This window comes from Ovis canadensis, chromosome 23, assembly GCF_042477335.2.
Source record: "Ovis canadensis isolate MfBH-ARS-UI-01 breed Bighorn chromosome 23, ARS-UI_OviCan_v2, whole genome shotgun sequence".
In the NCBI taxonomy this organism is placed as follows: Eukaryota; Metazoa; Chordata; class Mammalia; order Artiodactyla; family Bovidae; genus Ovis; species Ovis canadensis.
Genome location: NC_091267.1, coordinates 37115853 through 37142908, shown reverse-complemented (window position 1 = coordinate 37142908; position 27056 = coordinate 37115853). Strand labels below are relative to the sequence as shown.

Sequence of the window (27056 nt, the reverse complement as noted above, 5' to 3'; positions counted from 1 at the left end):
ATAGAAAAAATGTTTGTCTTGGGTCTGACATCATTAAGGACAGTTCTGGGACTGCTGATCGTGAATTTAACGTGAGAACAGCCAGCATTTCTGTGCATTTTTCTCCAGTCACGTTCAGGACCACTCTGTGAGTGCAGAGTAGACCGATGTTGAAGTGGACCAGAGCTGGGGTTTAGGGGTGAACGATGAAGCCAGAGAGGGATGCGGGAGTTGAGGGTGCATGACATGGAGCATTAAGACCCATCTCTGTGGAATTTAAGCTGGTTGTGGGGGTTGAGCAAAGGCACATTTGTGTGAGGAATGGCATGAAGGAGGAGGTGGAGGTCTCCTTAGGGAGGAAGAATTGTTTGATTTGGTGTTCAAGAGGAAATGAGTTGGAAGGATAGATGCTTTAAGAGTGGAATATATGAAACTGAGGTTGTGGTTGTTGTTCAGTTGCTAACTCATGTCTAACTCTTTGCTACCCCACGGTAGCCTGCCAAGCTCCTCTGTCCATGAGATTTCCCAGGCAAGAATGCTGGAGTGGGTTGCCATTTCCTTCTCCAAGGGATCTTCCCAACTCAGGGATCGAACCCCCATCTCCTGCATTGGCAGGCAGATTCTTTACCCCTGAGCCACTGGGGAAGGCCCTGAACTTGAGCCTAGAGTGGATTATGGGAGGTGTGTCTGAGCTGAGAAGAAAGAGGGAGGGGAGCTTGAAGGCTGTTACGAATAGTTAGGTAGTGTGGGCCCTCTTCAGAGTGTCCTGGCCAAGGTGAGCATCAGTGACTGAAATTGAGCAGCCCTTCCTTTGCCCAGCTTCCTGTCATGAGATGGAGCAGGGTCAACATGGAGGAAATATTGTCTTTTCTTATCCGCACAAGGATGTTGTAAAGGCTGGTGGTAGTAGAGAATCATCTGTGTGGATATTGAAACGGTTACGACAGAACTAGCATTGAAAGGGTGTGATATTTAGGAGCTGAAATCATCCAGAGATGAAAGGGAGTGACCCAGGAGTTGGTAGATAATTACAGAAAGGTAAAATAGTCTGTTGACAACCGACTGTTGGAGATACAATGCTGGAGGCGTTTAAGGAGCAGGAAGGAGCACAGATGTCAGAAGTCCCATTTTCAGGCCCAGCAATACAAGATGTGTGGGAAAGACACAGGCTGCTACCTGAGAAGGTTCCAGGGGAAGTAGTGTCCGTGGACGAGGGCCAGGTCAATCAGATTTTGCTAATGACTAATCCTGAATTTCAGAAGAAAGAGTGGGAGGGTTTTAGTGGCTCTGAAGGGGTCCAGGGCAGGGTGAAAGCACTTAGGCAATAATTAAACCACAACAGGGATAAGCACACTCCCCTAATTTGAAATGTGAATGAGTACTTCACCAAAGAGCACATACCCACACATCTCCAGCTAATGGGGACCAAAACTGGATTTCCTGGTCTCTCCTTTGAAGTTGTACTAACGAAATTGCTTTGAGAAATCACTGAAAGAATGGTAAATAGCTTATTTCCTTGAGTGTTCCTTGACTTGCCCACTTTTACATCTTATTGCAAACCACAATTGCTTCTTGTAGAACGAGTGTGTTCCCTATCTATATGAATACCATATACTTCTGTGTACAGTCTGTTAACCCCAGGATAGATTTTCAAACCTCGATACTGAAAATATGTTGAGTGCTCACAACGCCTATCCTTTGTGAACTGTTTACATGTAGACTGATTAATGCTGACAGCTCTCCTGTGAGCTAGTCAGACTTCCTAGGCTCTGTTGCTGTATTTGATTGAATTTTTCTATTTTTGATTTTTATGTTGTTTGTATTTTTAATTTTATTATTTATTTATTTATTTTTTTTTACCAGTAAGGAAACAGACTTAGAGGTTCAGTGTTTCTTTCGGGTGGCATGCTCAGGTTGATGTGAGTGACCCCAAAAGCCAGGCTCTGACCACTCTGTGACCCTGCCTGGAACCTTGGGGAACACTCTTAGCCCGGGAGTCACTGGTGCAGTTTAGCTTTGCAACAGTTGTCTAACTCTGTTCTGATGCTAACCTTGAGAATTTGACAAGGAGGAACCACCGGCTTATCCAAATGAAGGAATGGGCTACCACATGATTTCTGACAAATCAGTAATAAATGCCAAGAAGCTGAACTGGTTTAGATGATTTCCTTACTTACTCTATTTCTAATAGGTGTTTGAACCAGCAGTTAGAATGGATATAATTTCCACACTTCTTACAGCTGTACAAATACACTTTGAAAATATAATTAGAGAGGGAAGGTGGGAAGTGAGGGGTTGTGGGGGCCTTGGGAGAGAGGGCAGGGGAGAGGAGGGTCCCACCATCTGTTTTTTAAATCTTTATTCTTTTCTCCTTTTCCCGTTCCTCCTTTGGGATATGAGAGAGTGAATAGTATTAAAGTGAATAATAACTATCAATTGGTAAGATACCCTTGTGGCAGTCCTGAGACTAAGCCTCTGCTACCATAGAGTTATTTCAGATGAACAGAGATTAGTTGACATGTGTTACACCACTAAACGGAAACTCAGGAAAGTATTTGAAAAGAAAGCGCTTTACGAAAGCTGGTAACCGGAAAGAAGTCTTGTAGCTTGATTCCAGTGACATGCGAATCTTTAGATAAAGATAATAACAGTAATGCGTTTGCTTTCTTCTTGCAGTCCGTTGGCCAGCAAAACAGATTTGTTTTTAAATGATAGACGCTTCGCCAAGTTATTTTATTTTAAAGTCTGGTTGCCTTTTTTTTTTTTTTTTTACAGTATGGGAAAGGTAATATATTCTCAATTCTAGAATTAACAAGACACAAAACTAGAGCTGTGCATTAGGTTTCTTTGACTCCTAAACAGTTTTTCCAGTTAATAAGAATTAGAGACTCAAGAAAGTAAACTCTTCACATTTTATAGGCTTAGCTCAAGAGGTGAAAGAGTGATTTAGGAGAATCACTTGATATATATATCTTTGTTGACAACCCATGACCATTTATGTCTGTATAAGTATAGATCTGTGTCACCCAAAGAAAATATTTAGAATTTTGTGGACTATTTTAGTCTGAGATTTATGCTTATGTTTGTGTCTGAGTCGCTTTCTGAACATAATACATTGGTATATTATGAGTTTGCTTATACATATTAGGTTGACTTACAATACATGGCTGGCTGTGGAAACCATACATATTTTATAGAAACGATACCATCCGTAGATCGTCTTCATCTCCTTCCCCTTCTGTTTATAAATTGTTGTTAAAAAGAAAAAAAATGAGCTTCTCTTTTTGTGGCCATAATATATTTCATGTTTAAAATCCAAAGCAGCCATCCTACTTAATCTTTTAAAATGAGGAAACTGGAGAATGTACAATTTTCATCCATAGAGATCAAAAAAGGTTTTGCTTGTTATTAACCCTAATGGCTTTCAGGGAGGAAGCAGCACTCTAGCTGGAGAATTAGTATTTTCAAAGTCTCTATTTAAGGAAAAAGATTATAGAGAACACACATCCTATGTTTTAGTCCTCAGATCCCGGGGTGAATAATGATTCTAGCGTTCGCAGAATTTTATGTGGTCCCTTTTCATTATTCCTTATGGCCAGTTTTATAAGCGGGTTTCTGATTGTATGATTCTTGGCAGAGTCATGTTAACTTAATGAAACATTATTCAGCTCTTTGTTTGCGTTGGCTCAGAGGCCGCAGTTTGAGGGGCCTTTTTTTTTAAAAGTGAAAAGTGCTTTAAAATGGCCTGAAGTGTGTGGATGGGATCTCAGTTGAGACATCAATTACACCCAGATGAGCAGCTTCCTGGAGGAAGTGAGAAGGGTACTAATGAAGGTTTCGGCGCCCTCTGGGAGTAGTCACACTGGCAGTTTATCCCTGGCAGTTTTATACAAGGGGTGGGAAAGGAGAATGTGTGCACCCTGGAGCTGTGAAGGATGTGTTCAAGTGACTTTTGAAGAGGTCGCCCCACAATTGGGTGTCTCTGCTCGCGGTGGTATTGGTCTGGTATTGCTGGGCTTTTTCAGGAGCTTGCCTGTGACTGCTCACGTGTGATTTTACATCAGATGACACACGAGCCTTCTTTGTGTTCATCATCCATCTCTCCCTGACAGCCATTCCTGAGAATCTTGTAGGAGGGAAGGAATTCTTTCAGCGACTGTGTCAGGTCCCCTGATTTTTCTCAGGTTGAGCGAATTTGTCTTTTATCCAACGTCTGCATTATCGTTAACAGCTTTGTTGGCTCCTAGAGACACCTGCTCTACATTGGTGGCCCAGGGAAACTTAAGTGTGTGAAAATGTTGTTGTTTTAGTTACACATGGAAGAAAAAACAGAGGAAAAAGAATACTCTTCACAGTCAGAAATGACCGTTGGCAGGATATAAAACTTCCTCTGCCCACTCTTTCTCATTCTCCTTTCTTTCATCCCAGCCCACAGCCTTCACAGTTCAGGGGAAGTATGAGGGACTTCAGAGATTCACACAGGCCTGGATCTCTCTCATGTCAGCATTTTACTTAAACCAGTCAATTCAAGGAGACATTATTCTAATAGTAAATGCCCAGAGGGATGGGAATCCCACAGTCTTCTTTATATTTGTGTCTCTGTGTTTTTGATAACCTTTATAGTCAAGAATTTTTTCCTTATGCTGAAATCTCTGGAGCTTTTAATTAAACCAATTTTCTCCTTTTCCCCCCTCTGATGATGGAGAACAGCTGGGCATCATCTTAGCTCCCACCCCCTTCATCTTAACTCCTCCAAATAACTTATCCCAGCTCTTTCAAACATGACTTATAGATACTATTTTCCATTTCTTTTACCCATTAGGGACCTCTTTTTCTTACATATTTCCCCTTGAACCCTGAACTTTGTTCTTGTGTAAATGGATTTTGGTTAATTTTAACAGTCCAAGAGTCATGGAGTTAAAAAAAAAGTTTTAAAGTGTAGATAAAGTGACCCATTTAAGTGTGCTTTCCCCTCTTTTCTTGTTCAAGGAAAGAAATATTTCATAATATAGAGATAAAGATTGGAAATAGAGTACGATCTCATGATAAAAGCGAAGTCCCTCTCATATAAAACCAAAATTAAATGTATTCTACCAATTACTCATCCCAAAGAGTCAGATTTCTTCTTGATTGATACAGTTTGTGATTGATAGAGAGGAACAAAGAATCCATGCTTTTAAAATGAAGTACTTTTTTCAGTCATGTCAGATAATCCATCGTTTCTTTTTTCTCTAAAGTGACAGGGTATAACCATTTCTCAAACAGTTAACCATCTGTTTGTCTAACTCCCTTTCTTATTCACTGGAGTTATGCTTTATATGTTGAAGTATGGTGTCATTAGTAGTGCCCATGAATGAAGCACTTATCCTTGACCTATGCCAACCTTTTAATGATATTCTTTGTGGCTGCTTTTTTCTATTTCTCATTTTCTAGATGGGTTGCTGTATTTTGGAGCAGATGTTTCAGGAACTTGTTGCCATGTAGATCACAGGTGTTGTGGGGTATAAGAGAAATAGCTTCTAATTACCACCCCACCCCCACCACACAAAGCAGCTTATTGTGTTATTTTCCATAATTCTAAGTGGATTCTATATTGGTTCTATGATAGGAGGGATTAGGTGGTTATAGGATATGTTGGAGAAGGAAATGGCAACCCACTCCAGTATTCTTGCCTGGAAAATCCCATGGACAGAGGACCCTGGTAGGCTACAGTCCATGGGGTCATAAAGAGTTGGACACGACTGAGTGACTTGACTTTATGGGATATGTATGCTTTTTCTATTAAATATTATTATTTCTGGTTTTGTTTCTCTTTTCTTATCTGAGCTTCTTGTCTAGATATACAGAGGTACTAATCCAACTAAAATGTCCTGGTGATAAATTGAGTGCTGATTAGGAGGGATTCCTATACCTTCAATGAGTAAACTATTCTTCCTAGTTACTTGTGGAAATTCATTGTCTGGTCTGATACAAACCAATGTGTGTGTGAACTATTTGAGGACATTGCAATAAAATTGCAGTACATCTAGGTCTGGGATATCAGATGACCGTCATTTGTAGTGCGTGATATCTGCCACCCAAATCGTTAATGTGTCTGGCATGATTAAGTCTTGTGGAGCACGTTCTTACTGATACACATGCCTGATATACTCATGAATCATCTGATTCGTTCTTCCTCCTAGTTAATTTTTGCTCTCTTTTCTGCAGCCTTCTTTTGACCAAGAAAAGGGCCTTTTGACCTAATATAGCAGACTGTATAGTAAAGTTTAGTTTGTTTCTGTTGTTGTTCAGTGGCTTAGCTGTGTCTGACTCATTGGGACCCCATGGACACACCAGCCTCCTCTCTTCTCCACGGTCTTCTGGAGTTTGCTCAAACTCATGTCCATTGAATCGGTGATGCTGTTGAACCATCTTTGCTGCTCCTTTCTCCTTTTGTCGTCAATCTTCCCCTAGCATCAGAGTCTTTGCCAGTGAATCAGCTCTTCATGTCAGGTGGCCAAAATGTTGGAGCTTCAACATCAGCCTTTCCAATGAATATTCAGGGTTAATTTCCTTTAGGATTGACTGGTTTAATCTCCTTGCAGTCCAAAGGACTCTTAAGAGTCTTCTCTAGCACCACAGTTTGATGCATCAGTTCTGCAGTGCTCAGCCTTATTTATGGTGCAGCTCTCACATCTGTACATGACTACTGGAAAAACCATAGCTTTAACTATATGGACATTGGTCAGCAAAACGATGTCTCTGCTTTTTAATATGCTGTGTAAGTTTGTCATAGCTTTCCTTCCAAGGAACAAACATCTTTTAATTTCATGACTGAAATCACCATCCAAGTTATATTAGTTGTATTTTATTCATAGAGAATGTTGTTCAAATACTATCTAATACCAGTACTTACGATGTTTAGACACTGCCTCCCTTGAAAGTCTGAGGGGAAAATTGCTGTTTCCATTATTTTATTGCTATTATTTCTCTGTTTAATTGCTCACCTCTTATACCCTTTGGATGTTTTCTTGTAATGCAACAAGGGAAATTGTTTAAATCTAGATACCTAAACATATATTGGAATAAGGACTGCTCTGAGAGGAGCGATTCTCCTCAGTTTGAATCCAAAAAGGATTAAGGAGTTGCCTTTTTCCTGAAAGAAATGGAGTCCTGGAAATATTTAGCTGAGATCACATGATTTTGTCTGGTTGCCATTAAGTCATCTTCAACAGTTTTTGGCATGTATGTTGCTGCTGTTTATATCCAGAGTATCTGATGTGCACAATTTCAAATGTAAGTGTGACACATAAAACATAGCACAGTTCAAACATAAACTTTTGGGGCTATTTGCCAATCTGGGGATAATTTAGAATTATCCACTTATTGATCCTTTAAAACAAATTTTGGTTATCACTGCCAGCAGGTTCATAGGGTTGGTTTTTCTCAGGCAGAAGGAATAGTTCTAAACCTTTTTTTTTTTTTTTAAATCATTCCTTATCTTTGGCTGTGCTGGATCTTCATTGCTGTGAGGGCTTTTGTCTAGTTGCAGGGAGTAGGGGCTGGGCTCTAGTTGCCATGTGCAGGCTTCTCTTCGCGGTGAGTCCTCTTGCTTCGGTTCCCAGGCTCCAGGGCACAGGCTCAGTATTTGTGGTGCATGGGCCAGCTGCTCTGTGGCATGTGGGATCTTACTGGATCAGGGATAGAACCCATGCCTCCTGCATTGGCAGGCGGATTTTTTTTTTTACCACTGAGCCACCAGGGAAGCCCTATACCATTGTTTTATGAAAAAAGTACTTTTAAGAAAACTTAAGGGCTCAAAGTCAGGTCTTAGGTCTTCGTCACTGTTATTCCCCTGCATTTTATACAGTCCTTGGCAGGAAGGTGTTTAATAAAAGTGTTGCAATTGAATAAATGATTAATAAACAATTAAGCTCCTCTAAGATCTAGCCCTCTTTTGAAATTGAATTCTAACAATGTGCCACATTCAGTTTAGTTCAGTCGCTCAGTCATGCCCGACTCTTTGTGACCCCATGAACCACAGCACACCAGGCCTCCCTGTCCATCACCAACTCCCGGAGACCACCCAAACCCACGTCCATTGAGTTGGTGATGCTCATCCTCTGTCGTCCCCTTCTCCTCCTGCCCTCAATCTTTCCCAGCTTCAGGGTCTTTTCAGATGAGTCAGCTCTTCGCACCACTTTAGGTGGCTAAAGTATTGGAGTTTCAGCTTCAGCATGAGTCCTTCCAATGAATATTCAGGACTGATTTCCTTTAGAATGGACTGGTAGGATCTCCTTTCAGTTCAAGGGACTCTCAAGAGTCTTCTCCAACACCACAGTTCCACATTATTAATCCTCATATACTGTGTGCTATTTGATTTAAATTTTTGTAGTTTAGAAGAACTCTGCTAAGCCTATAGCATATATAGGATCAATTTGATGGAAAACTGTTTTGATTTGAGAGTGTCTGTTTGTTCAGAAAATTGAAATGAAGTAGTTGGAGGAAGAACTGAAAGAAATGAAATCGATCAAGGAATGCTCATTTTCCTGCCTTCATTAGCCCTTTGAACCCTGGTTACCTCAGGTAGCCAGTCACTTCGTATGTAGATGAATGAGACATATGATGATTAATATCTTTGTTGCGTTGACTCTCTTGTGCCCACATCCTGGGCTATTTTGTGGTTCTGCCCCCACACGGCTCCTGACATTTCAAGTAAGCATTGTCATTTCTAATTTTGACTTTTCAGTGATAGTTATTTTTATTTTACCACACAAAACCTCCAGACTGTGAGGTTCCTCTTGAAATAAGTCAACAAGTAAGGACAGCAAAAGGAAATGTATCTACATTTAGTGGCAGGTCATGGGGCTTCCCAGGTGGCTCTGATGTTAAAGAATCTGCCCACAATGCAGGAAACCTGGGTTCGATCCCTGGATCGGGAAGATCCCCTGGAGAAGGGAATGGCAACCCATTCCAGTATTGTTGTCTGAAGAATTCCATGGACAGAGGAGCCTGACGGGCTCCAGTCCATGGGGTCCCAAAGAGTCAGACACGATTGAGCGACTAACACTTTTAGCTTTCACACTTCACATAGATCTGCCACGGACTTGCATAAGATGTTTTTTTTCAGTTTGGTTTTCATATTTTCCCTAATTTATCTTAGGATAACGTGCAATCTTTTAATAAAGATTCTGTTTTCAAATTTTAAAAATTAATTTGTGTGTATATATGCTTTTCCACCAAAAAAAAACAACAACAATAACAACAACTGTGCTTTGCTGACTTCCCCTTCCATGAATTCTTGTTAAAAACAGTTACTGAAAGTTAACTTTAGAAAGAAATACTTCAGAACTTCCCTAGTGGTCTGGTGGTTTAAGAATCCACCTGCCAATGCACGGAACACATATTCAATCCCTGGTCCAGGAAGATTCCACATGCTACAGGCCAGATAAGCCCGTGCACCACAACCACTGAGCCTGTGCTCTAGAGACACAACTGCTGACGCTCAATTGCCTAGAGACCATGCTTTGCAACAAGAGAAGCCACTGCAATGAGAAGCCCAAGCACTTTCAACAAAGAATAACCCCCTACTCACCACAACTACCAGAGAAGGCAGTGGCACCCCACTCCAGTACTCTTGCCTGGAAAATCCCAGAAGGAGGAGCCTGGTGGGCTGCAGTCCATGGGGTCGCTAAGAGTCGGACACGACTGAGCGACTTCCCTTTCACTTTTCACTTTCATGCATTGGAGAAGGAAATGTCAACCCACTCCAGTGTTCTTGCCTGGAGAATCCCAGGGATGGGGGAGCCTGGTGGGCTGCCGTCTATGGGGTCACACAGAGTCGGACACGACTGAAGCGACTTAGCAGCAGCAGCAGCAGCACCACAACTAGAGAAAAACCTGCACAGCAATGAAGATCCAGCATAGCCAATGTTTTTTTTAAGGAAAAGAAATAGATACTTGAGACAAATTTCATAAAAATCAAATTGGACAGTTTAGTTTAATTAACGTTCATGGATCAACTGCTCTGTGCCTGTCTTTGCACAGAAGTAAGTATTCAAGTTGCTGGGCCTGTGAGTGATAAGGCAGATGCAGGCAACAGTATCTGAGAGACTGACATGAATTCATAACACTAAGTTCCAAGAAAGCATGGGTAGGAGAAGAGTAAGTCTTCCTCAGAGATGGGCATAGTCAGGAAAGCTTTGAGGAAGCTGTTTGAGTTCAGTCTGTCAAGATGAGTTTGCTAGGCAGAAAGATGAAAGAGGGACGGTCAGAGCAAGTGAGACAAATACAGCGAGTATTATGTGAATTCAGGAAATGCCACAAGATTTCGGCTGGCTGAATCAGAGAGATGGGAGTTGGGAAGATGACCAGGTGTGAGACTAGAAATAAAGACAGAGTCAAGATTGCATTCTGCTCAAACATACGGTTATCGGGGGAAGGGAGTTTGGGATCGACATGTACACACTGCTATATTTAAAGCGGATAGCCAACAAGGTCCTACTGTATAGCACAGCGAACTCTGCTCAATGTTATGTGGCAGCTTGGATGGTGGTGGGGTGGGGGTGGGGTGCGGTGTTTAGAGGAGAATGTATGCCTATATATGTGTGACTGAATCATTCTGTTGTATAGCTGAAAGTATCACAACGTTGTTAATCAGCTATACGCTAATGTAAAATTAAAAAAAAAATTTTAAAGGAGTCCATTCTCCTTTCTCCTGTTTTTGTGTCTTGTGCTAAAGTTCAAAGCCCTCTTGTGTAGCTGTCAGGGGCTTAGTACTTAGGCTAGGGGGAATGTCACCCATGCCTTCATCTCAGTGCTGTGCTCAGGTGCTCAGTCATTTCCCACTCTGAGCAGCCCTGCTCACAAAGTATGAGCTTTAGTCCATATTTTCCAGTTCCGTCACACTGTTGGGTCTCATGGTGAATGAAAAAGAAGAGAGAGGGGAAGGGACAGCTTGGGACTTGGAGAAAAGAGGCTGCCATCCAGTCTTGTTGAGATGCACTCAGCAGTTCCTCTAGCCTCGAGGGCTAACTGGTGATGACCTGTAAATCCCTTGGGTCCCAAGCCTTCTCAGTAAAATATTTTGGAGGAGGAGTTTGGGAATCTGAGTGTGAATGAGAGTAGAGGTAGATGAGCGACAGCGACTGAAAAGTCCCATTAAACTGTTGGAATTAAAACCTGGCAGATTAGCTTTCAACTATGCTTTTAGCTTGCCTAGTTTTATCAGGCAAGCAAAACATAGAAATAATATTCCTGTGCCTTTTAAAACATTTTATTTTTTCTAGTCTTCAGTTTGTCCAGCTACAAGTAGGGCAGGCAGTCTTGTGGGGTTTCCAGGTATAAAGTCCTAGCATGAATTTTGTGATGCTGCCAGTGCAGAGTTACGAAAGAAAAAAAGAGAAAGAGTTTCTGTTCTATCCCAAGTGCCAAGAAGATATCACTTCTAAGCTGCATGTCAGAGTTAGATATTTATTGGCTAAAACATCTGTCCTAATTCTTCAGTTTCCTGGCTCCTGTTGTAATTTCAACATACAGGGGATTTCCCCTGGCCCTTTCTTGAACATTAATTTTTTTTTGGCTTGTATTTCAGAGGCCAAACGCAGCCCCTTAGATAAATATTCAGGCAACTGTTTAAAATAAGCCCTGTATTATTTATTTATCACATCTGTTAAGAAAGCTGCAAGGATAAAGTAAGAGTGAAAACTGTGTGTTTTGTCAGAATATGAATCTTGCAAGAGTGTGTTCAACCACTGCTCCATCTCCACAGTGAGTGGTTTTAGATTCAGCTACCCTCATGGCAGAGAATGAATATATCACTTAGATGCCCGTGTTTAGGGTCTATATAATCAGTGTACACACACACACACACACATACACACACACACACAGACACAGGCACACACTCTTTGAAGGCTGTGCATGCATTATATTCTGTCCTACTCATTTTTATTCTTGAACTTTCCCTTAGAAACAAGGTTTAAATATACAGGAATACTCATTTATATATTTTATTTTCTATTACATTTTTCTTTAAGAATCTGCATTTATTTTTTTAGAAATAAATAATTACAGGGAAACCAGTTTGGCCCAGAGAAATAGGATAAAGTTCAGAAAGAGGAACCAGGGAGGAAAATGACTCTGTAGTAAAGGAATTCTCATGATGCTTCACTTGGGTCTAGGCTGGAATGTAAGATGAAGTAAAACAGAATTGAGTTAAAGGGAATTGAATCACATTGAGGAAAAACTTCACAGTATTTTTTGAGGCTGTTTCACTTTTATTGTCATTCCCTCCAACTGAAATTCTGGGCTATATGTTGACAACTCTTTCTTTTGAAAGGACTGTGTGTAAACACATGTGATTCACTGTTAACACAATGCGGTAGTGAATTTAAACAACCATACAGTGTATACACTGACACCGAAATAGGTATCACAATACCCCGTGGTTTCCTAGGTCAGAAACAAATAGAGCCAGTTGTAATTTAGATACCTGTTATCCTCAGGAAGTGACAGCTGAGTGTATACTGCTTATTGTAGCAGTCAGAAAATAAAAGACATAAGGTTTTGATTACACCCACACTGATTCAGTAATTGTTGTTTTTTTGATCCTGCTGCATTGAAGTTTACCTTTGAAACACTTATGAATAAAATCGTTTCCTGAGAAAATTGGTAAATGTGTTTTGATGCCCAGTAGGCCAGGAGCATTCTGATGCTTTTTACAAATTCCCTGAAACCCACGTGCTGCATTTTGGCTGTCTTTTTAAACTACCATTAGGTTTGTATTTTTCTAGGTGGTGATACTAATTTAAGAATGTGAAAGTAGTAAAACGTATTTGCTAATGTGCACTTTTCTTTTGGCTGGGCTCACATTCCATCCATTTAGCTCTGTTCAGTTGGGATTATATAACGTATCCACCACCTTCCTCTCATCTCTCCAGTTTGACACACTTCCTATTGACTCCAGAATGTTGAAAAAAAAAAAGCGTTCCATGTAATCAGTATAAAAATAAATTTATCTTTAGAATATAAACTGATGGCTATTTCTCATATTCCTTGATAAGTAAGCTTTGGCAAAGGGTACAAATAAGTGATGATATTAAGGAGAGAGGCCAGGAAGCCATAGTTTATGTAAGCAGTATTATAAAATGTTTCTTTACTGGAACATTTAGATTGTTTTAAGCATGAAATGTCATAGTGTATCGAAGAGAAAAAAGTTACCTGATCTTTAACTCAGGCATTGCTCTCCCTGGATATCTGGGCTCATCCTTTTGCTACTTCGACCTTAATGTTTTCTGGGCCAGTTGACCTCAGTTTTTTCTTATCAGAGCTCAACGTCTTGTTTCTTTGTGGCCTTATTAACTTCCTGTTTCATGTCTTCCAACATTATGCAACATGTTCTTTAGACATTAAATTTTCTGTATCAGTTCTTGGCTTTGAAGCCAGATATTCTAAATGGAAGATTATGGACCTGGCCTTGGACCCCAGTTCTGCTGTTCTACTGGCTGTGAGCGTGGGCACATGAATGACCATTTCTGAGCTGTAGTTTTCTCTCTCCAATGTGGAGATGACACTTTTTCCATCTCGCAAGGAAGCTGTGAGGATGAAATGAGGTCACGTGTGTGAAATGCCTGGCATTAATAACTAACAGCTATTTTCTAGAATGTGTTCATTTTGTCTTCCTGACTACTTTGTATCACTCAAACAAAACGCGATTCACTCTTTTGCCTGAGCATCTTCTTTCATGGGCTGCATTTTCCGTTTCTAGTCAGTGTGAGCTTTATTTATTTATTTAATTTTATTTTTACTTTGTTTTACTTTACAATATTGTATTGGTTTTGCCATACATTGACATGAATCCGCCACGGGTGTATGCGAGCTCCCAATCCTGAATCCCCCTCCCACCTCCCCAAAACAGTGCTGTCAACACGGCCACATGCACATGTCTGCATTTTTTACTAGAATTTTTGTTTGTTTCAGATTTTATTGGAGTAAAATGACTCTACAGTGTGACTAGAATCTTAACTCGTCCACCCACCTTTCACACTCAGGTCGGAATTGTCCCAAGCTCCTGTTCCTTGGAAATTTTTCTTAGATTAGTGTTAACCCTGGTGCCCTTAAGAAGGCTTATTTTAAGCTTTTACAATATGTTCTCGAGTTATTTTCTTCCATATGACTTCCTCTTGCCTCCTGCCTTTGACATATGCCTCCATTTGCCACTAATCACAGTGCTTCCTCGTGTGGATTTTCCACATAAATTCCCCCTCCCCTGGAGTACAGAGAAAAGGCCTTCTATCTCTGCTGCTGCCAGAGTCACATCAGTGTGAAACCCGCTCTCTCAGGCAGAGTGTCTGAGGAGGATGGAAAGAAGCATTGGCGCTCCAGCACAGGTGTTACAGAGTAGAAATGACGGTGAACTTGACTTCCATAGATGAGGCACCGGGGATGGCTTGACTGTAGTAAAAATGGGTAGATCATATTGTAATCTGCAGAGTCCATGCTTTTCTTAAAAATAATTACCTTCAGTTAACACTCAGCATCTCACATTTCATTTTTCCTTCTCCATGCTATGTACTTTGGCCCATAGCAGAGGATATACACACACCCCAGTGCACAGATTCTATAGACGGAGGCTTTTAAAGGGAAGATTCACAGTACCTCTGAGGCTGAAAGTGAAAGTGTGAGTCGCTTAGCTGTATCTGACTCTTTGCGACCCCATGGACTGTAGCCTACCAGGCTCCTTTGTACATGGATTCTCCAGGCAAGAATACTGGAGGGGGTAGCCATTCCCTTCTCCAGGGGATTCTGCGGTTGGTAGATTGAAAACAATTTCATTGATGTGGATTCTTTCTTCAGAATGTTATGAATTGCCCAGTCTGCATACTCACCTCCAGAAAGTACCTACTGACTCCCACCTCTTGAGACAGATACTGTGCTCTTTTTTATGTCTGTACAGTAGCCCGAGACATTGAAATTATCATCAGTTAGCGGGTAAGGAAACTGAGGCTCAGAGAGGTTCAGTGTAACTGTGGCCACAGAGTGATTAAATGATCCCTTCTTTCAGATTGAGATACTCATCTTTATATTGTGCTATTTTGCTTTTTTTTAGGTATCCATTTTCAATTGGAGAAAAGCTCCAAGTGAGTTAATTATAGTGAATATAAAAAAAAGGAATTCAAATTAGTAATATCATTATCTCTCTGTTTCTAGTGTGTGCGAAGCAGGTAACCGATGAGGCGTCTTCCACCCGAGATTCAAGCCTTCCTAACACAGCAGTGCAGAGCAAGTTAGTGTCTTCCTTCCAGCAACACACCAAAAAGGCTCTCAAACAGGTAAGGTCGCTGGCACTTGTCTGTCTCTCAGTTCTACCTACTTAAGATAATGAAGCTTATGCAGGAAAAGCAAAATAAATAGGAATGTAGTAATCTGAAAGCAGCAGACATGTGTTAGATTCAGCCACCCCGCTAATATCCAGTACGCTGACTTTAAGCTGCAGACTAGGAGAGGCTTGGCTGAGAACTTTGATGTAAAATAGAAGAGGCAAAGTGTGCTTGGAAACATATCGAACTTAATTAAGAGTGTGTGTGTGTGTGTGTGTGTGTGTGATTTAGAGCAAATATATTGCTTGTTCATACACGTATTTTGAAAATACTGTCTCTATTTATGGTCTTATGTTTATCTGATAGTTGACGTCAAAAAGAAATGTAATTTCTTTCTTGTTACTGAAATGCATTGCTATAAATAAGAAAAATAGTGGTTGTGGCTTCCTTGCATCTCGACTATCCATTAGTGTGTTTGGTGCTGAATAGAGGTCAGCTTTGCAGTATCATCCCCACATTACATAAGCAGTCTTGACCTGTGTGTCCTTGTCCAGAGATGGTGGTGAAAAGTGTGGTTATAATATTGGACTGGAGAAAGAAAGAAAGTGTTAGTGACTCAGTTGTATCCAACTCTTTGCAACCCCATGAACTGCAGCCTATCAGGCTCCTCTGGCCATGGAATTCTCCTGGCAAGAATACTGGAGTGGGTATCCATTCCCTTCTCTAGGGAATCTCCCTGACTCAGGGATTGAACCTGGGTCTCCTGCATTGCAGTCGGATTCTTTACCACTCAGACATAACCTGGTTTCAACCCTTGCTACTCACTGTGTGACTCTGGGTAAGCCACATTTCTTTTCTGAATCTTAACTCTTCTAGAAGATGGAGAAAATAAAAGTACCCTTCACCTGGGAATGATCCAAGAATTAAGCGAGGTGATAAGCTGAAAGGAGGTGGTAAAGTGAATGTGTAGCCCATAATAATCGCTAATGAATGTTAGCTACAGCCACCCCAGAAATGCTGCATGTGTCCAGAAGAAAAGAAGGAGATTCTGTGGGCAGAGGGGAGCAGTGCATGATTAGAATAATGTCAGTAAATGCAGAGCTCACATATTTAGCCCTGAATTCATGGTTTTCCCTTGTTTAACTGCTTTCCTGATTTTTTATTTTCATCATTTTGTGACAGCCACCTCCACCTCACCCCTTGCTGACCCTTACCAAGTCTAGTAATAGAGGTGTCATTCTAAATGGTAGATTTATAAGAAGGAAAAAGAAGCCATGTTTTTAAATAAAGTTAAAAACATTTTTGAAGTCTTACCAACACATAAAGCTATGTAATATTCACATCTAATCTCTTGAAGTTAGAATGTCTCCACCGACTCCTCTGTTTCAAACTAGGAAACTTTAAGAAGGAAACAACATTTTTATACTGAATTCTATTACTTTTTAATTCCGTTTTAGCTACTGAAATCACAGGATTTCTACTCACTGGTATTATATGTAAGGTAGTAACAGTGTTTCATCCTACAGAGGTCAGATACTGAGCTCGCTATTTGTGTCCTTGCTCTTGTGAAATGTTTTAGATGCCAGAGAACAAAATTAAATTCAGTGTGGCGATCCCTTTTTCCCTGATGAAGTAAACTAGGGGTGATGGTAGGGACGCCTGGGGAAAGGCTGATTCTAGTGGGAAAGTGGATGCAGGTACTAACGTACCAACGAAACGGGAGACTGCTGACTTGAGCATTTAGGAAAGGTAGATGCGCCAGCCCCAAGCATCCTGTATCCTGCATCGAACCTAGACGGGCCTCCAATTAAAATAAATTAAAATTTAAAAAAAGAGACGTAGATGCAAACCTAAACGACACTCATGCTTCTGAAGAGCAGTGATTTAGAAACTGTGGACACCGCGAATCGTCCTCCATATGAATGCAAAGCTATTCATTCACATCTCTTTACTGTCATGTCACATTATTTTTAACTTTCTTCATGTTTGTTTCATATCCTTTGAATGTTTTTTTTGTTTTCTGTTTTGTTTTTTTTTTTTACAATTACTAAAACATGACACAGTTTTGAGTTCCTGGGTATTTTTTGTTTGTTTTATTTTTTGTAGATCGCGTATCCACGGGAAGTACTACTTGCTTGATTAGCATCTAAACCTTGTTTTAAGGAGCCAGCCCTGTAAGCTTCTTAATGTCCTGAGAGAGCTATTTATTCATGTCTTAAAACTTACTGTCTTATAATCAGGTAACAAGTTAGTCACCCGGACAGTGTGGCACAATATATAGCAGATATGCTAATATTTGATTAATAATCAAATTCGTATTGGAAGTACATTTAGAAGAAAAGCTGTTCTTGTAGAATTTTGCCAGATTCCTTGTAATTGCTGAGTTTCTTAAGGCAGCGTTTCAAAAATTGACTGAATATGCGGCATTTTGAATTGCAGCAGCCTCAGCAGATTTGCAGCTTTCTTTTTGATAGTTGAATGGCCTATGACCGTGTAGAATTCTTTGAAAGTGTATATACTGTTATATATATATATATATATATATATATATGTGTTCTGTGGTTGTGAATATGTTTTGTGTGTATACATAAACCATAATCTTACAGCATGAATCATAATCTTAAGAACCTAGGGCCAGCCGAATAACCCTAAAAATAATTACATTAGCTTGTCATTTATTTTTATGCTCTGCATTTAACAGGCACTATGCCATTTAATGCTCACACAAATCTTTTAAAGTAATCCTTTAAAATATGTTTCAAATGAGGAAGCTACAGCCCAGAGGAACTAGAAAACTTACCCAAGACTGTCCAGTGAGTAAATCTTGAAGATGACATTTGAACCCAGAATCACAGTTTCAGATTCTGCCCTCTCAACTATTAGTTCCTTTTAGCATATTCTTCCTAGGTGCCTCAGTGGTAAAAAATCCCTCTGCAGTACAGGAGATGTGGGTTCAATCCCTGGGTCAGGAAGATCCCCTGGAGAAGAGCATGGGAACCCACTCCAGTATCATTTTCTGGAGAATCCCATGGACAGAGGAGCCTGGTGGACTACAGTCCATGGGGTCGCAAAAGAGTCAGACACAACTTAGCAACTAAAAACAACTACAGCAGTGTAATAGGATACATGGAGTTTTGACATTATCCAAGGAAACCTGCATTCCCGAGTAGTGGTATAATGTAAGGAAAGCATGCTGCTGCTGCTAAGTCACTTCAGTCATGTCCGACTCTGTGCGACCCCATAGACGGCAGCCCACCAGGCTCCCCCATCCCCGGGATTCCCCAAGCAAGAATACTAGAGTGGGTTGCCATTTCCTTCTCCAGTGCACTTAGTCATTAAGAATATTATTTCTGGGCTTCTCTGTGGTTAAGACTCCACCTTCCAATGCAGAAGGCATGGGTTCAGTTCCTGGTCCAGGAACTGAGATCCCGCGTGCCACACAGCACAGCCAAAACAAGATAATTTTTTCAAAAAAGAATATTATTTCCTAACAAAGACTGCTTGTGTTCAGTATCAGCACATATTAAAGGTAGATACTTAAATATAGTAGCATTTATCATTTTACTAGGAGTATATTTTGAGTCAGTAGGGCTTTTGTATTTCAGCTCTATATTGCGCAGTGTAGATTCTTAGAAAAAGAAGGTGGGGGAAAAAAATCCAGTAGCTTTTTACACACTCTTGCCTGGAAAATCTCATGGACAGAGGAGCCTGGTAGGCTGCAGTCCACGGGGTCACAAAGAGTTGGACATGATTGAAGTGACTTAGCAGTAGCAGCAGCAGCTTTTTACATGTAAGTATAGTGAAGAAATGGCTTCCCTGGTAGCTCAGCTGATGAAGAATCTGCCTGATTTGTAGGAGACCCTGGTTCAGTTCCTGGGTTGGGAAGGTCTCCTGGAGGAGGGCATGGCCATCCACTCCAGTATTCTTGCCAGGAGAATCCCCCATGGACAGAGGAGCCTGGCGGGCTACAGTGCATGGGGTCGCAAAGAGTCAGACATGACTGAGCTACTAAGCACAGCACAGCACATAGTGAAGAAAAGTAATTTAAAACAAACCTCAGGCTTGCCTCGTGGCTCAGTGGTAAAGAATCCACCTGCCAGTACAGGAGACGTGGGTTCGATCTCTGGTCTGAGAAGATCCCACATGCCACAGAATAATGAAGCCCATGCACCAACTGCCAAGCCCGTGCTCTAAGGTGCACGTGCCGCAGCTTGTGAAGCCCAAGAGCTGTAAAACTTGTCCTCAGCAGCAAGGGAAGCCACCACATCTCGAGAAAAGCCACGCAGCAATGAAGATACCCAGCACAGTCAATAATAAACTTAAAAATGTTTTAATTGCTTCGTCTGAAACAAACCTTACCCCAAACAAGCCAGATAAAATCCCCCAGCTCTGAAGCCCCCACCCCCACCCAAAGCATGTTGCCACAGTGAGTGGGTGCTTAACTGTGTACCGCTCTTGACTGCAGTGTAATTACAAGCCGGGCTTTGTGAAAGCTGGGATGCCCCTTGTCTGTTGATGTAGGGTATTTTCATTGCTCCTGATATTTGGGTCCCTTTAACTTTCTAATCATCGGGACATTAGTTCATATCATATGTGGAGTTTAACTGCATTAATAATATGTTGTTATTTCAGTAGTTATTTTTCTGAATAACATCTTCCAAATAATAATCAGAAGCCTCTGGAGAATAGCAGATTGCTGATGATTACCTCGTTCCCTGTCTTCTTTCTGCCTGGATATTTTAGCTGTAATGATCCTAAAAAGTGTGAAATGATTATATTTTGAATTTCAAGGAAGCATAATTAAGGAAGGTTAAATTTTGGAAGTTTCTAAACAGCAGAGTCAAAGACAAGATTAAAAAAGGATGAGATATGTTACGATGGGAGGTAACACGACGGACAAGAGACCCTTTCTGTCTTGTTCCTGTTAGTTTCTTTGACTTTCTTCATTATTTATTTAGGATGGTAGAATTTATTCATAAAGTTGCAGATCACTTTTCCCCCTTTGTATCACAAATCAGACATATTCCTGGTATTTTGCTTCTGCTTTATATGTTTGACCAATACTGTGAAATTCCAAAGGTTGTGTTGCCCGATAGCAGTTTCTGAACGTGGGTGTTGACATTTAGTGTACAAGCAACAATGCGCGTTGGTGGTGCCTGACACAGCCAGCTGTTTCATATGTGTGTATTTCTCATTATTTCAGCATTCACAGCATGTGCTATTTTCAGATTTTTCAGTGAAGGGTTTGCCACATCCAGTGCATTCTTAAATTACACTGTTGCTCTTCTTTCTCTATGAAAACAAAGAAGGTATTACTTCTTATGTAAATCCCAAGTTAACATAAAAGCCTCTGACTTTAGATTTTACTTTATTTTTCATTGAGGTGGAAATGAGAATTGTTCCATATTTTTTTAGTTTTCCCAAGAATTTTTCTTTTAAAATAAAATGTTTATCTAAAGATTTTCTGTCTCTTTTTACAAGAGAATATTGTAATACATCTCTAGAGGAAAGCATGCTCACTCAGCATCTTTTGATTCCTTCTTTTCACTTAAAGCCAGAATTGTAATTGATGTGTGACATGATCTTCACTTTCCTAGACTGGTTTAGCTCTGTTATGTTGGTTTCCTTTAATAAGTAAGTCTGTTTCCAAGTGCAAGCCTGTAAGTTTCTTTCATATTGAATGATACCTGGAAGTATTAAACTTGGCAAGTCCAATGTACTCTGCGTAGTTTGGACATGAGGACATTACATGTATGGGCAGCTTTTATAGCGGGCTGTATTTACACGTGCTGTCTGCTTTTTTCTTTAGTTTCAGTATTGCTTCTTTCTAGACTTGAAATTAAGATTTAAAGTAGTTCAGTGAAATAATTCCATTAACATTCCAACATATACCTAAGAGTTGAGTAGTTGGAGGCACCTCATTGACATCTTCTTCTTAAAAATGAATCTAGACTGATACAGTAAGACTTACTGTATAATATCAATGACAAATTAAAACTGTTATAGATTGATCAACAGGGCCACCACTCACTAATTAAAACCTATGATGTGGAATAGAAATAACCATCCAATCCTCATGTTGTCACAACAACAGATAATCTCCCTTTTCAGGGTATCCTTGTGCTGATCAAATCTTCCATGACCATTGAAAGTGGCCTTCCTAATCATATTTTCTTGATCTATTACATGGATGTATATTTCCAGGTTGAGATACCCAAGCTTAGACAATTACCAAGTAAATTTCATTTCTCCTCTATTGTATTTCTAGTGTAAAATAGGCAGTGTTCTTGTTCTCTTGGAATTTTGGCTGAAGCTAAAAGGATAATGGATGATGTTAAGGATAAATGGATAAAGTTAAGGATAATGGGGTACATGAGTATCCTGTTGTGAAGGGGGTGCTAGACATAGTCTCAGAGGACTCACTGAAAGGAAGCCAGGTGGCTATAAACCATCCCCCCAAAGCCTATTAAACTATAGCTCTGTGGTGTTCCTATTTAAGATATCTTACCAACACTGTTGTCTGTTTTGCAGGGGCATTTACCCAAGTAATTTGCCCAGCATTACTCAGCTCATGAGTTAAGTCTTTCACTGACCCTACAGCCTCATACCTCACAGGCATTAAGACAGCTCTGCAGCCCCTGTTCTGCTGTAAGTCAGCTCAGTAGAGGAGGGGGATTCAAATAATTCTCTCAGGCAGTGGGTCAGACTCATTTATTTGGGGAGGTTGAGAAACACTGGGAATGATGTCTAGTAGGGCTGCCGTCTATGGGGTCACACAGAGTCGGACACAACTGAAGTGACTTAGCAGCAGCAGCAGGTACAAAAAGTGGTGCCCCCTGGCTGAATTTGGCTCAGAATCCTCTTTGTTTTGTCAGGCACATTGTTTAACAGGAAACCTCACCAAAAAGTCCAGTTGCGTTTCTTCTCTTGGGCCGTTACTCCCCTTCCAGGGGGTATGCGCTTTTGCAGTCCCCAGCCTACCCCTTGTCATCGTCTTACCCTAGCCAGCGTGGTCCAGAAAGCATTGCGTATTTTTCAGGGGAATGTCAGGAGACATGCAGCATATGTGGCAAGTGCCCGATGTGCACGTAGTTGCAGAAATATAGTTATATAACCAACCCAAACAAACCTTGAGCAGCTAGCTTCTCTATTTGCAGAATGTATACCCTGCCGTGGGGGACTCCGGATCACTTTACTGCCCACCACATGCACATAACAAACGCTGGAGTTCTCCTGTCGCAAGTCATCCCAAACTATCCCAGACACCTCAGTTAAGTCAGCATGATTTTTTCTCCTCTATCCATATTCTGATCTGCTTGGAGGGTATCCCCAGGATCCATAGCCAAATAAGTCCTGTTTTCTAGAAAATGAGTTGGAAGCTTCAGGCTCTCCTAAAATGATTCACCCTAAAATGGCTATGGATCAAGTAAACATAATCAAGATGCCCTCTCTGATAGCTGAATCCCGATACTCCTGAGTTCAGCTGCTAGATACTAACATCATAGTAAACAAAGCCTTCCCAGTTTTTGCTTATTTGACCCTAAAAATGTTAGTTGGAATAGAAAATAATGCTTGGTTTTCAGAGGTAAGGCAAACAAAGTGTGTATTTTTAATACACTTAGAACAGTGTTTTTTTAATTGATTTTTATTGGAGTATCATTGTTTTATGGTGTTATGTTTCTGCTGTACAGCAAAGAAAATCAGTTACATGTATACATATATCCTGTTTTTAAAATTTCCTATCCACCTCATTAGAACTGATTCAAATGTATTCTTTTAATGGCTGAGTAATACTCCATTGCATATATGTACCACAGCTTTCTTATCCATTCGTCTGCTGATGGACATCTAGGTTGCTTCCATGTCCTGGCTATTATAAACAGTGCTGCAGTGAACATTGGGGCACATGTCTCTTTCAGTTCTGGTTTCCTCAGTGTGTATGCCCAGCAGTGGGATTGCTGGGTCATATGGCAGTTCCATTTCCAGTTTTTTAAGGAATCTCCACACTGTTTTCCATAGTGGCTGTACTAGTTTGCATTCCCACCAACAGTGTAAGAGGGTTCCCTTTTCTCCATACCCTCTCCGCCATTTATTGCTTGTAGACTTTTGGGTTGCAACCATTCTGACTGGTGTGAAATGGTACCTCATTGTGGTCTTGATTTGCATTTCTCTGATAATGAGTGGTGTTGAGCATCTTTTCATGTGTTTGTTAGCCATCTGTACATCATCTTTGGAGAAATGTCTATTTAGTTCTTTGGCCCATTTTTGATTGGGTCGTTTATTTTTCTGGACTTGAGCTGCATAAGTTGCTTGTATATTTTTGAGATTAGTTGTTTGTCAGTTGCTTCATTTGCTATTCTAATGAGGTGGATGAAACTGGAGCCTATTATACAGAGTGAAGTAAGCCAGAAAGAAAAACACCAATACAGTATACTAACGCATATATATGGAATTTAGAAAAATGGTAACGATAACCCTGTATGCGAGACAGCAAAAGAGACACAGATGTATAGAACAGTCTTTTGGACTCTGTGGGAGAGGGAGAGGGTGGGATGATTTGGGAGAATGGCATTGAAACATGTATAATATCATATAAGAAATGAATCACCAGTCCAGGTTCGATGCATGATACTGAATGCTTGGGGCTGGTGCACTGAGATGACCCAGAGGGATGGTACGGGGAGGGAGGGAGGAGGGGGTTCAGGATAGGGAACACGTGTATACCTGTGGCGGATTCATGTTGATGTATGGCAAAACCAATACAATATTGTAAAGTAATTATCCTCCAGTTAAATAAATTTATAAAAAGAAATTTCCTATCCATTTAGGTACCACAGAACAATGAGTAGAGTTCCTTGTGCTATGAAGTAGGTCCTCATTAAATATCTATTTTAATACATAGTATCAATAGTGTACATATGTCAACCCCAAACTCCCAATCATCCCACCCTCTTTCTCCCCTTGGTATCCAGAATTTCGTTCTTTACATCTGTTTCTCTATTTCTGCTTTGCAAATAAGTTTATCTGTGTCATTTTTCCTAGATTCCTCAGATAAACTGTATTATACAATGTTTGTGTTTTTTTTTTCTCTCTGACTTTATACAACAGATTCCAGGTTTATCCATGTCTCTGCAAATGGCTCTATTTTGTTTACTTTTATGACTGGGTAATAGTACATTTTGGGCTTCCCAGGTAGTAAAGAATCTGTAGTAAACAATCTGTCTGCTAATGCAGAAGACTTAGGTTCCATTTCTGGGTTGGGAAAATCCTCTGGAGTGGGAAATGGAAACCCCCTCCAGTATTCTTGCCTGGAAAATTTCATGGACAGAGGAGCCTGATGGGCTATAGTCCATGGGGTTGCACAGAGTCAGACATGATTAAGTGACAGAGCATGCACACACTGTTCCATTGCATGTATGTACCATGCAATGGCATGAAGAGGGATCCTTGCCAAGAGGGTTGCTGGTTTCACGCGGCATGGTCAGCAAGCTTCTTCATCCATTCCTCTGCTGATTGACATTTGCCGCTTGCGTGTCCTGGCTATTGTGAACAGTGCTGCAGTGGACAGCAGGGTGCATGGATCTTTCGGATTACGGTTTTCGTCAGGGATATACCCAGGAGTGGGATCGCTGGATCCTACGCTAGTTCTATTTTTAGTTTTTTGAGGAACCTCCATGCTGTTCTCCACAGTGGCTGAACCACCTTACATTCCCACCAACATTGTGAAAGGGTTCTCTTTTCTTCATATCCTCTCCAGCATTTACTGTTTGTAGATTTTTTGATGATGGCTATTCTAACTGATGTGAGACAATACCTCACTGTAGGTTTGATTTGCATTTCTCTAATAATTAGTGATGTGGAACAACTTTTCATACACTTATTGGCCATCTGAATGCCTTCTCTGGAAAAATGTCTATTTAGGACTTCCACCCATTTTTTTCATTGGGTTGTTTGGTTTTTTGGTATTGAACTACATGAGCTGTCTATATTTTGGAGATTAATCTTTTGTCAGTTACTTCGTTTGCAAATATTTTCTCCCGTTCTGAGGTTTGTCTTTTCACTTTTTCTATGGTTTCCTTTGCTGCACAAAAGCTTTTAGGTTTAATTAGGTCCCATTTGTTTATTTTTGTTTTTATTTTTATTAATCTAGGAAGTGGGTCAGAAAAGATCTTCCTGCAATTTATGTGAGAGTTCTGCCTGCCTATATTTTCCTCTAAGAGTTTTATAGTATCTGACCTTAGGTTTAGATACTTAATCCATTTGAGTTTATTTTTGTGTTTGGTATTAGGGAGTATTCTAATTTCATTTTTTACATGCAGCTGTCCAGTTTTCCCATCATCACTTACTAACGAGACTTTAGCAAAGACATAGAAGAACTAAAGAGCAAAAGTCATTTCAATGGTAGGCATGTTGGGACTTCCCTGGCATCCAGTGGTTAGGATGCTTCTACTGCATGGGGTGTGGGTTGTACCCCTGGTAGGCAAGGAATAAGAAGATTCTGCATTGCCACACAGTACAAGCAAAAAAAAAAAAAAAAGAAAGCTCGACAAAGTTTTCATCACCTACAAACATGTAGTGTTGCATTTCAATATTTTAGAACATGCTGTACCAAGGAATAATGTTTAAATTTCTGAGTAGGAAATATATATTCAGAAAAAATCATTGAGACCATTGAAATGGGCTCAATATTGACTAACATTCCTTATATCTACCTTGGCTCCAGCTTGACTATTTAAAATTCAAAATAGCCATGGGTTTTTCTTTTCATATTATTGTTATCTTGGTTTATTTCTGTCCAATTGTTACTTTTTCTATAACAGAGTCTTAGCTCTAAGACTTGAGGACAGCATTTTTGTTATTTTAGTAATTATTTACCACAAACCCTATAAAAAGACATGTCACCTTTGACTTTGTGATTCTGGCTTCTAAGCCTCTGATTGTATCATCTCTTTTATCTTTTCATCATCTCTTCAACATTTTCCAAAATATACTGCCCCACTGTGCCATTAAATGAATATTTTAAAAATACCTATTAGGATTGCCAAGGGAAAAATTTGAAATCTATGTAGACTCCTAGAAAATGATCACTCTTTATATAGATTTTAATTGTTTTGGGAAGTCTTATCTTATATAGTGGGCAAAGGTGAGCTTAATTGTAATTTAAGGTACTGCCTTGCCTTATATTGTTTTATGTTGGATTGTAGGTTAATGTCTATAAAGTGCTTGGAGTTCTTATGCAGGGCTAGAGAAATGTATGCAATTATGTACACATCTTAATGAAAGAGTAAATGTTGTAAATATTTTATATAGCACGTGAACTCATGAGGAGGATGGCGTCTTTATCATCTTTGTATCTCCTGTCCCCTCCATCCCCCCGCGCCTCCCCAAGTGGCTGGTACTTTATAAACTCATTAAATGTAAGAATTGAAGGGAAAATGTCCCCTATTATTATTAGCAACAGTATCATTAAGCTATTCACTTCCCCACCTGGTTTTAACTCTCATCTGAATATGCTTTCTCTCATTTAAGTGATATTTAGTTTTACACACCTGTAATTATTTGATTGCTGAATTTCATGGTCAGCAAGTTGGACATTCAGGTGAAACACTTCGCATATACAATAGTGTTGTTTCTGTCAGCAGGGGGCTATAGTGTCAATACAGCATTTCAGGAGACAGTGACAATTATTGGTCAAAGAACATTAATCAAGTAACTGAGATGTTATAAAATTGGTAGAAATTACACAGAAACCAGGAATAAAAAGGTTGGAGACTGTCT

At 40.2% G+C, this 27056-nt stretch overlaps 1 protein-coding gene across 1 annotated transcript in view; it reads left to right on the top strand.

The window, feature by feature from the left end:
* The window catches only part of ASXL3 (ASXL transcriptional regulator 3), a 196486-nt gene that overhangs the window by 76466 nt on the left and 92964 nt on the right, over positions 1-27056 (top strand). The window contains exon 5 of the mRNA XM_069568932.1: positions 15169-15290. Within this exon, the coding sequence (XP_069425033.1) occupies positions 15169-15290 (122 nt within the window). The remainder of the gene's footprint in view (positions 1-15168; positions 15291-27056) is intronic.